The sequence below is a fragment of the Euprymna scolopes genome, chromosome 29 (genome assembly GCF_053919585.1).
Source record: "Euprymna scolopes isolate OS-2025 chromosome 29, ASM5391958v1, whole genome shotgun sequence".
Classification (NCBI taxonomy): Eukaryota; Metazoa; Mollusca; class Cephalopoda; order Sepiida; family Sepiolidae; genus Euprymna; species Euprymna scolopes.
The window spans coordinates 63,072,211-63,083,930 of NC_136510.1; the positions used below are offsets into that span (position 1 = coordinate 63,072,211).

An 11,720-nucleotide genomic window follows, 5' to 3' on the forward strand; every position below is an offset into this window, starting at 1 on the left:
GCGAAGGAAGGGCTCCAACGCCAGCACATACAACAAAGGCAACAGTGAACAACCCTGGCGCACCGACTGAGAGACCCCAAAAGGATTCCGACAACCTACCATTTATTTGTACCGCTACTGTAGGATTACGATACAGGACAGAGATCCACTTGCGGAAAGCCGGCAGTCTCTATATCATTCCAAGACACCATGGTCGACCATATCGACTGCTTTGGACCAATCTAAATTGATCAGCACAGCTCCTGTGTCGTCTTCTAACCCCTCTATGATCGTGCGCACCAAGTGCAAGTTGTTTTGAATCGATCTCCCCTTCACAGCGCAAGTCTGATCTGGTTCGACCAAGTCGCCGATAACAACCTGCAGTCGGTTTACAAGAACGCAGGACAAAATCTTCAACTCTGTGTTTAGCAGAGTGATGGGCCTATAATCATCTACATCCTCCCACTATGCTGCTCTTTTTTCTTCAGAAGTGTGACCACTCCTTTGGTTACCTGCCCAGGGATCCAGTCATTAAACACACTCTCAGAAGAGGAACAAACATGAGCGACAGCCTTAAATACAGTTTGTAGAGCAGAGCATCGAGCCACGGAGATTTCTTATGGCCAACCTGCTTCAATGCAGTAATGACCTCATGCTCCATAACCATCCCATCACAGCTAGCTGCCTCGGGCCGCAGTAAGACGGTGCGAGCCGAGTAAATAGCTGCCAAACTCCTGGCCGCGGAGTCTGTGTAGTTGGGTAAAGCGTTCCTCCAAATGTTGCCGAAACCCATTGGAAATCTCTTGAGACGATACAAGGGTATGTCCTTTCAGATTTTTCACCTTCCGAATGTACCCATCCGAGCCGCGTCTTAAGGTGGCCTTACGCTAAACAGCGTCAACATTCACGGCTTTGTTAGAGACTCTTCTGAGCCTAACTCTAACTGCTTGACCTTCATAATGCTCACTAGCCAAGCGCTGGAGGTCCCCCTTAACTACTGCTATCTCTAGGGGATCCCCACCAGCCACCGCCTGGGTCAGCCTATTATCTAGTTGTGTTTTCTTCCATGCCCTAGCTTTGGCTATATTGGACGCAAAAACGCCTAATAGTGGCTGTAAGATTAACCCACCAGCTACTACCAGTAACCGTCGCCACTAGCTCCTACTGAATTAGTGTTGTCAGCTGTTCCCGGAAGGCTCTCTTCTCCAATAAGGAGGCGTTCAACTTCCAGTAGCCAACCTAGGCCTTTTACCTACTCTCAAACGGGCTATTACTAATTTATGGTTCGAATGACCTAGCCAGTGGAACGTGGGACAAGATAAGAAATCTATGTCGCCTCTTCTAACTAACATCCTATCCAAGTAGGTACTTGGACTGGAGGCAGTGCTATTTTCCTACGTCCATATCTCCCTCCTCGGGTGATCAAGAGGAAGTCTATCGACAAGATCGAACGAGGCCATCAGGTCGGACATGCTGCTTTCATACCTCTCCGACACTCTACCCCCCCCCCGACCTTATCTATCTTGGATTCCAGGATGGCATTCCAGTCCCACATTAAAACTACCCACTCCGGACCTGCCAATTGGAACACTTCCACCTGCCAAAAAAAGGAAACCCTCTCCTCAGCGATATTGGGCATGTAAACAGTCAAAATCCGGAACTTACTGCTTTTAACGGCAACATCGACCACAACCAGCCTTCCATGAGCGTCCGAGTGAACTATAGTGTGACTCACTAGCACAGAAACCCCACGGCTATGAGTATTGCCATATGCTGAGTAAACGTCAAAGTCGTTCTCCAGCACATCGTAAATCCCGGGCCCAACAAAGTGGGTCTTCTGTATTGTGGCTATATCTACCTCAAGGTCCACAAGATCCTTCAGCACACGAGCAGCGTTGCTTTGGCCAAGTTCAAGGGATTTTGTTCGTTCTAGGGACCGACCCCTTCTTTGGGTGAGTGATCCCTTAAGCAACCTACTAACTGTTCCTTTTTTGATATTTTTCAGGCGTTAGAGCTCTACTTAAGCAGCTGGCAGGTCTAGGGGAAACTGACATCCAACGGGAAAGTTAATTTCAGGGCCCTATAAAAACAAGGGGGGACGTAAATAGGGACCCTCCCTTAGCACGTAGATGCCAGCTGTTTGAGGGAATCATTCTCCTTTTCCACCAACTTTATATTTGGTATCGCCCCCTTTGCTTCTTCTATCATGTTCCACATGGCCTTTGTGTGTACAGTTCCTGTTTGACGCACAAAGGTCATGATCAAGGGGACATCTGGGAAGTTTTTAGGATTTGTCACCTTCTTCCCTTCTACTTTCTCCAATTCCTTTAGTGGCTTAATTAGACCCCTATGACGCTGTGTGATGCAAGTGTCAGCGTGAAGGGGGTCTACATCACAGATCCGGTCTCCGGGAAGGAAGTGGAGCTTTTTAGTTTTCTCTCTCCTAACTGGAGATGCTGAGGCGGCTTTTCTGCCATTATTGTTTTGAGTCGCCGGCTTTTTCCAGGACAATGATCGGGGGTGGGGGTGGGATTCAAATAGGAGTGGGGATTTTGGTTCAGCTGAAAGGGTTTGGGTTGGGGTTTTGGGTGGCTGAACCATAGAGACAGAATTCTCTACGTTCATTTGGGAGCGGGAATGGGACCCAGCCTCCTTGTTCTTTTTTGCCTTCTTGTTCTCCTTTTTAGAGTCTTTCTTGAGGCTTTTGCACTCCGCCACAGATGCTTGTCCTTTGGATTCGGACTGTTGCTCTTCTTGCTCCCCTTCAGAGTCGGATGAGGAGATCGGATGATTTCACGTTTGGCCGCTGGCAACTTCCTTTGTGGACACGTTGGTGGAAGGACTTGTAGACGACCCTGCGGAAACTGGCCGACCTTGTACATCTAGGGGCCGATCTTCTGTTGTAGGGGTCTTTGTGGTTTTTCCATTCTTCTTAACCACCTTGGTCCAGCCGTCCAATGTTGTTGAAGTTGTTGCAGTTGATGTTATGCCCCCTCCAGCTGGCTTCTCAGGGGCTGCTGGTGCCACACACTTCTGCTTTTATGCAGCTCTTGCTTGAGATATCCGTTTAGGGCAATCCCTTGCCATATGGCCTATCTGTTGACAATGCCAACAGTGCGGTTTTCGCCCCTCAATGATGACGCTCATCGTCCAAGTGTCACTTCTGAGCAGGGCAGGAATTTTCTGTAAGCCTTGCCGGTCTTAGTGCATTTTAACTGGGTAGTCTCCTACCATAGGGCTACGAGGGCCACGGGCCGGGAGGACAGCTTTGATGTCCCCATACAGACTCATTATTGAACCTATCTGCATAGAGTCAAGGAACCAGGGGACGTCTAAAATATAAATATTCGTTTGTCTCCTGCTCAGATATTCCGGCTTGAAGTGCAGATTTTTCCATTTCAAGTCGGACTTGGATAGTTTGACCGCATCATCGACGGTCGGTAGCAGCAGTGGCATTGCTGCGACGACAAATGTATGTTGCAGAGAGTTGGAGATCCCCCAGCATCTCTGCCATGATGTCTTTAGAAACCCCTGTTAGACTTTTTTTCCTCCAGTCTGTGGTAACCAAGGATATTATCCTTTTAGATAATTTTTCCACAATTCCTGGCAGGGGTTTGATAATGTTACCATCAGTATACTCCTTATATTTGGAGTTAAATAACTGACTGTAATCTTCGGATGTTTCAAATGGTGGTGTGATGCGTCTATTGTGTAGTTGTAGTCGTAGTAGTAGATGTGCTTATCATCTCTTGCTCTCAGCTAACACGGCTGACTAGCATTTATGTGAAAAAGGAGCCGAATGCGTAAGTCTCTCTCTGCCAGTATACAGCCTCTCCATCTGCAAGCCCTATGTAATGGTTCCATGCACCGAAACATGGAAACTGAGCACCCTGCAGCCTCAGACTAAACTACAAGGACTCGGAGGAGGTTGGCCCCCGGACATGTGACATGCAGGCCCACCGTCATGTGGATATGCCCTGGTGACTCATGAACCAACCCCCAGCTATGGGTCAAATAGTTCCACTGACTTGTGGCTGTTTTGGGAAAGACAAAGGCTAAGGGAGTAAACCCTAACAGAAAATCCGGAGTGGAGTCCCTAGGCGGTAGGAAGACAGAACAGTCTCCTTCTGACAACTCCTACATCCTGATACGTTCCCAGCCGTCTTGACACAGTCCTGCCACTGGAACCGGCGCATCAGGAAGAGAGAGTGAGGCTGATCCTGCACAAGTCTCCCTCACTTTAATCCAAGTCAAGCGCAAGTCATGACATCAACTTTTTGTTAACCTCAAGTCCTGCGGCAACAGGGAAACGGCGAAGCAGTAGGTGTTGATACACTGGAAGCTGTAGCTGTGAATCTACACGTAGGCGATTCAGGACATGTAGTCGTTCATCACTGGACTGAGGCAGTTGTGGGTCCGGCAGCCTCCTGAGTGACCGAGCAGCCCTCTTTAGGATCGCTCTTCTCGCTCTGGGAGAATAGGGATAAGGCTGGAAAAGGTGCCCTAAAAATAGCCTGCTTCATCAAACCTTGGCCAGCATATCGCGGCTGGTGGGGATCCCTCTTAAGTGGTCGAAACAAAAGAAAATAGAAAACAAAGGTGCTTACTCTAGCATCGTGGAATGTCCAAACCCTGCTCGACAATGCAAAAGCAAATCGACCTGAAGATGAACAGCGCTTGTAGCTCGTGAGCTTGCTCGCTACAATATTGACATTGCAGCCCTAAGTGAGACTCGTTTTGCGGACAAAGGCCAACTGACTGAAACTGGTGGAGGCTACACCTTCTTCTGGTGTGGGTGCAGTGCTGAGGAGCGGCGTGAAGCTGGTGTGGGTTTTGCTATCAAAACAACTCACATACCAAAACTAGCAAGCATTCCTGAACGTATCAACAACAGACTAATGTAAATGCAGTTACCTCTTGGACGCAACATCAGCATTACGCTGGTCAGCGCTTATGCCCCAACGATGACTAACCCTGATGAGGTCAAAGATAAGTTTTATGAAGTCCCTCAGTCAGAGAAGCTTGTAATTATTGGCGATTTCAATGCATGTGTCGGTACAGATCATCAAGCCTGGCACAACATCATTGGAAAGCATGGAGCAGGCAAATGCAATAGCAATGGACTCCTCCTCCTTAGAAACTGTGCGTCACATGATCTCAACATCACAAACACTATATTCCGCCTCCCAAATCGCAATAAAACCACATGGATGCACCCACGCTCTCGGCACTGTTATCAATTCGACTATGTTATTACCAGAGTCAAGGACAGGCAGGACGTGAGACTGACCAAAGCCATGTGCGGGGCTGATTGTTGGACTGACAACCGTCTCATCATCTCCAAATTCAACTTCTTCATCCAACCAAAGAGAAGGCCTCAGGGTAAAAAAACAGCCAAGAGGCTCAATACAGCCAAATTGAAATGTCCTAAAACAGCAGAGGAATTCCAGAGCAGCATACATAGTAAACTTGCTAAATTCAATCTCAATCACAACAGCGTTGAAGACAGCTGGACATCCTTCAGAGATGTTGTTCACTCTGCTACTCTTGACGTTCTAGGTCCTGCCACCAAACACCACCAGGACTGGTTTGATTAGAATGATCTTCAGATCCACAACTTGTTGCAGGAAAAACACCACCTGCTAAGAGCGCATCAAAATGACGCAGCTTGTGTGGCGAAGAAAATTGCCTTCTCTAACATGCGCAACAAAGTCCAATCCAAGCTGCGTTCAATGCAGGATTCCTGGCTCAGTGCCAAGGCAGATGAAATCCAAGGCTATGCAGACAAACATGATAGAAAGAATTTTTACGATGCGGTAAGGGCAGTTTACGGACCACAGTCTTCGAGTTCCTCTCCTCTGCTCAGTGCCGACAGCTCGACTCTACTCACGGGAAAGAAGGAGATCCTCAACAGATTGGCTGACCATTTCAACAAAGTGCTCAATCGCCCTAGAGCCATCAATGATATAGCAATTGGGCATCTCCCCCAAGTCCTCATCAATCAACAGCTCGACCCCCCCCCCATCAAAGAGGTCAGCAAAGCCATTCAGCAGTAAACCAGTGGAAAAGCTCCAGGTCAAGATGCTATCCCAGCTGAGGTTTACAAGTCCAGTGGTGCAGCCTTGCGGGAGCAGCTAACCTGCTTGTATCAGATCATATGGAGGAAGGAACAACTACCACAAGAGTTTAAAGTAGCCACAATCGTTCACAACTATAAGCGAAAAGGAAATCGCCAATCCTGTGATAACCTACGAGGTATCTCTCTCCTGTCCATAGCAGGAAAGATCTTGGCTCGCATCCTCCTCAACTGCTTACTTGGTCACCTGGAACAGGGACTTCTGCCAGAGAGTCAATGTCGTTTCCATGGGGACCACTGACATGATCTTTGCCGCTCGTCAGCTTCAAGAGAAATGCAGCGAACAGCACTGAGACCTTTACATAACCTTTATCGACTTGATCAAGGCATTTAACACAGTCAGTCGGGATGGTCTGTGGAAAATAATGAAGAGATTTGGTTGCACAAGTACTTTCATCACAATAGTTTGTTAATTCTATGACGGCATGATGGGGCGCATCCTTGACGACGGTGAACCATCGGAGGCTTTTCCAGTAACAAATGGAGTTAAACAGGGCTGTGTCCTTGCCCCCACACTGTTCAGCTTCATGTTTTCTGCAATGCTATTTGACGCTTTCAGCAACCAGTCACCAGGTATCAACATTAAATTCAGAACAGATGGAAAGCTATTTAACCCAAGGAGACTGCAGGCTGTGACAAAGGTGAAGAAAGCAGTGCTGAGTGACTTTCTTTTTGCTGATGACTGTGCCCTCAATGCCAGCAACGAGCGAGAAATGCAAGACCAGATGAACAAATTCTCCACAGCCTGTGACAACTTAGCCTCACAATTAGCACCAAGAAGACTGAAGTTATGTTCCAACCAGCTCCCAAAAATTTGTATCATGAGCCAAGTACCTCAGACAAGGGACAGAGCCTTCAAGCGGTTGAGACCTTCACCTATCTGGGCATCACTCTATCTCGGACAGCCACAATCAATCTCGAAATCAACAACAGAATCGCCAAGGCAAGCAGCGCATTCAGGAGACTCAAAAGCAAAGTCTGGGAAAGGAGAGGAATCAGCATTGACGCCAAGCTGAAGGTTTACAGAGCAGTTGTCCTCACCACATTGCTCTATGGCTCAGAAACCTGGACTTACCTACAGAAGGCACGAAAAAATGTTGAACCACTTCCACTTGAGATGTCTCTGAAGTCTCTTCCATATCAGATGGCAAGGCAAAGTCCCTGATACAGAGGTCCTGAAAAGTGCTAATCTTCCCAGCATAACTACTACCATTCGAAAGACCCAACTGAGATGGGCAGGTCATGTCTCCTGCATGCCAGATGAAAGAATCCCAAAACAACTCCTACATGGCGAGCTGTGCCAAGGCAAGCGTTCAGTCGGAGCACCAAGAAAAAGCTTTAAGAACAAACTAAAAGTCTCCTTCAAAGACTTCAACATCAGTACCGAGTCCTGGGAATCGCTTGCATCAGACAGACCTCACTGGCGTCACCTCATCAACAAAGGAGCTGAAACAGCTGAAGAGAGAAGAACCCTCAAAGCAGTACAGAAACTAGACCTGATGCTGGCGCCCGCACCGTATCTGTAGAGGAGTTTGTCACACTATGTGGCGGCTCCTGGACTATTGATGACACTTCTGTCCCCGGCAGTTGTAGGCTTAGGCCAGCTGGGAGAGGTTATCCGGCTCGGTGGGATCGACAGAGTAAGAGTGCTTTAACTGTTAGCTCTCCCGCCCATAGGAGGACAGAACTCCTAGGGACGGGAATAAAACTTTTCTATTTATTCAAGAAGAAAAATTTTTTAAAATTTTAAATAAAAATTATATAAAATATGCAATGGATTCTTTTTAAATATGGCATGAGGCCAAAAAGAGAGTGGGGGAAAATGGGGGTCGGGGGTCGTCCACTTGTATAAATAGTTGCAGTCACCATAATACCGCATTCACTCTAGGGATTGGATCTACTTAAAAGCCCCAGATGACATGAACAATATTTACAAACCTTTTTTTTTTTTTTTTACAATGACCTTTTTTTATATATGATTTTATTTACAATGAAACAATGAAGGTGATGCATATGATATATGAAGGATGAAATGGTGATGCGTATGATATATGAAGGATGAAATGGTGATGCGTATGATATATGTGGGTGATGGGCGGGGGTATTAATAGCCTTAAAACACCCCAAAATAACAAAAATAACAGTAATAAAAAATAAATAAAGCAAATAAAACGTTAAGCGATGAATGTGTTAATGAAGACCCACCCTTACCTATTTAATTTTGAAATGCTTTCTGTTTTCTGGTATCAGCCGAAAATAAGGGAGCACTTACTAAGAGAGAATGGGCACGACTGCTGACAAAAAAAAGGGGGGGGGCATATTCGGTGACCTCCAAGAAAAATACATGTGGGACGGGTTTGGACTAAAATAAATTAATGAGGACAGGGCTTCTTTGGAGGTATTCTAACACCTAAAATAAAGATTGGGGACATGGAGCTCATTTATACCAACTAGCTGAGGGACTGATCTACTACGGGATGGTCTTGATCTGGTCTGGGGATTGCTTTTACGGTCGGCGTGTGCCATGCCTAGGCAGGGAACACGTACTCAAGCCTGTTTCGCACGAACGCACATAAACTATTGGTGTGAATCCACCTCCTACTAAACCTCCTTCTATCGCATCTGATTTTGATTTTAAGTTGGTGTTTAAAATAGAAAATCAGATCCCGCTAAGAAGGCGGCTCCCCCCACGCCCTATCTGCATGCTCTACAGTTTCTAATCTATCTTCGTCGCACCGTGGACACAAAGGACTAAATGCCCTACCAATTCTGAATAGTATGTCATTGAGAGGTAGAGCGTTTCTAACCAATCGCCAGGTCCAGGAAAATTCGGAATTGTTAAGATATCCCCGGCCTGGCGCCCAATTCCATAGAGAGCAAACCTCCCCCTCCAACATCTGCATCCGCTCCCCAAGCGGGTCCGAAGCGGTCCCCACCACTAAACCCTGATACAATGCCCTTCTAGGCCGTGCAAGGTCAAGGGACCCTGACATCGCTTTAATTTTGATTGCCCTCTAGGTCTTCTCTGGCATTCGATTAACTGAGGTTGGGAAATGCTTCACCAACTGCGGGACCCCAATCAGAATTCTCAATCAGAGTTCTACCAAGGAATGCCAATCTTTCGACATTTTTATGACTTGCCAGGTAAGGCATACCCCAGGCCCCTATCTACAAGACTTTGAGTACAGATCTGTCTACGGACAAGCGGCCGTCACTCATTCCACAACAGTGAAAAGAGCGCATGCGTTACGGCCGCCATACGGACCGCAGGCAGAGGAAGTACAGCCAGCTGGTAAAGGATCAGCAGAAACACATAAGTAGCACATGCCTCTGCTCTACCTTCAAGGAACAATCCCCTTCGAAGCCAAATCCTCACAGACGCTTGGACCTTGGTCTGTACCTCCGACCAGTTCTTATCTAGACAGACAGAGACTGGGCCCAAACCAAACTCCAAGGATCTGGATTGAGCCATCCGTCCAGAGAAATGCGCCAGGCAGAGAATTCGATCCCCACCAAGTGGCCTACCTCAGGCAAACGGATTTGCTGAGATTGACTACGGCGCCTATAACATTTTCATGATGCTTGAGAGCCTTAATCACCGTAATAATATCGACGATGCTCGAAACAAATACGGTGACATTATCGGTAAACGCGGAAACTCTGGCTCGCGCACTGCCAGGGGGAGCAATACCGTGCAGGGCCGGTCCGGCCACCCTGGACCTCACGTTCCTAAGAAATGGTTCCAACGCGAGGGCATATAACATGGGTGACAGCAGACACCCCTGTCGCACCGACCGAGAAACCGCGAACGGCACCGACCGCGCCCTGTTAACCTGCACAACTGCCATCGGCCGAGCATACAATATGGAGATCCATCTGCAGAAGCCGGACCCAAAGCTGGCGGTCTCTAAAACAACCATCAGGAAACGATGATCCACCCTATCAAATGCCTTGGACTGATCTAAATTGATCAGCGCGGCTTCAGTGTCGTCTTCTAGGTTTTCTAGGACTGTACGTATCAAATGCAAATTGTTTTGAATTGATCTCCCCTTCACAGCATAGTCCTGATCCGGTTCAATCAAGTCAGCGATAACAATCTGCAAACGATTCGCAAGAACTCGCGCCAGTTTTTTCAAATCCGTATTCAACAACATGATGGGCCTAAAATCATCCAACCCCACAACATGTGTGTCCTTCTTCTTCAGAAGTGTGACCACGCCTTTTGTAACCTGACTCGGGATAGATATAGTGTCAAACCAGTGGTTAAACACACCTGTCAGAATCGGAAAAAACATGTGCGACAACCTCAAGTACAGCTCGTAGGGCAATCAATTGAGTCCTGGTGATCTATTATAGGCGACCTGCTTCATAGCAGCAACAACCTCATACTCTGTAACCTGACCATCACAACTCGCCACTTGGGCCGCCTCCAGGCAGGGCGAGTGAGCAAGCCAAATAGTTGCCAAACTCCTGGACGCGGAGTCTGGACAGCTGTGCGAAACGATCTTCAAAGTACACTCGAAACAACTCACAAATCTCCCGAGCCGACATTAAGGAGTGTCCTTCCGGGCTCTGAATCTTACAAATATAATTATCCGATTCAGGCCTGAGTGAACAGATTCGTTCTGATTTGTCCACATTCACGGCTTCGTTGGGCATCTTTTTAATTCTAGCCCTAACTACCTGGTCCTGATATCGCTCGCTAGCTAAACGACTCAGGTCCGCCTTAACTAGGTCTATCTCTAGGGAATCCTCCCCTGCCACCGCCCGGGATAGTCTATCTTCTAGCCGCTTCTCTGCCTTGGTCCTATCTAGCGCCAGGCGTTGGCCCTATTTGACAGAGAAGTCTCTAATACTAGATTTGACGTTTACCCACCACCTACTCCCGGTAATCCCTTCTTGATGTGTTCAGTTAGCTTTTCCCGGAAGTCATCTATCTCCAGTAAGGAGGTATTTAACTTCTAGTACCCGGCTAACTTGGGGTTCCTATCTAAATCTAACCTAGCCACAAGTAGTTTGTGGTCAGAGTGGCCTAACCAGTGGAACGTGGGACAAGATATGTAATCTATATTGCCTCTTCTAACTAACAACTGATCCAAATAAGTACTTGAAACGGAAGGCCTGCTAGAGAGCCACATCAACACTTCCCACCCCGGATGATCCATCCAATACCTGTCTACCAGATCGCATCTAGCCATCAGGTCCGACAGACTGGTTTCACACCCATCCGTCCCTCTAGTCCTGCCCACCTTATCTACCCTGGGATCAAGGATGGCATTCCAATCACCAACTAGAACTAACCGTTCTGAACCCCCGAGAAACACCTCCAACAGAATGAAAAAGGAAACCCGCTCACGTACGCAATTGGGCGCTATACCGCAACGACTTGAAACGCTCTATTTGCCACGGCAACATCGGCCATGATCAGTGTACCATCAGTATCCACGTGAACAACGCTAACCAGTGCAGAAAGGGTGCACCTAACTAACAAAGAAACCCCCTTACTTTGATTATCACCATATGCTGAAAAAACATCATAATGCCTCTCCAGCACCCGATGATTGTCAATGCAATTGTAGTGAGCCTCCTGTAACGTAGCCACATC

The 11,720-nt window shown here is 47.4% G+C and overlaps 1 protein-coding gene across 1 annotated transcript; it reads left to right on the forward strand.

Annotated features, from left to right (window-relative positions):
- The first annotated feature begins 4,883 nt into the window (after window positions 1-4,883).
- Window positions 4,884-5,576, forward strand: LOC145252335 (protein CFDP2-like). The gene has a single exon (XM_080111740.1). The coding sequence runs from the start codon at window positions 4,884-4,886 to the stop codon at window positions 5,574-5,576; it is 693 nt and encodes a 230-aa protein (XP_079967866.1).
- Window positions 5,577-11,720: the final 6,144 nt, after the last annotated feature.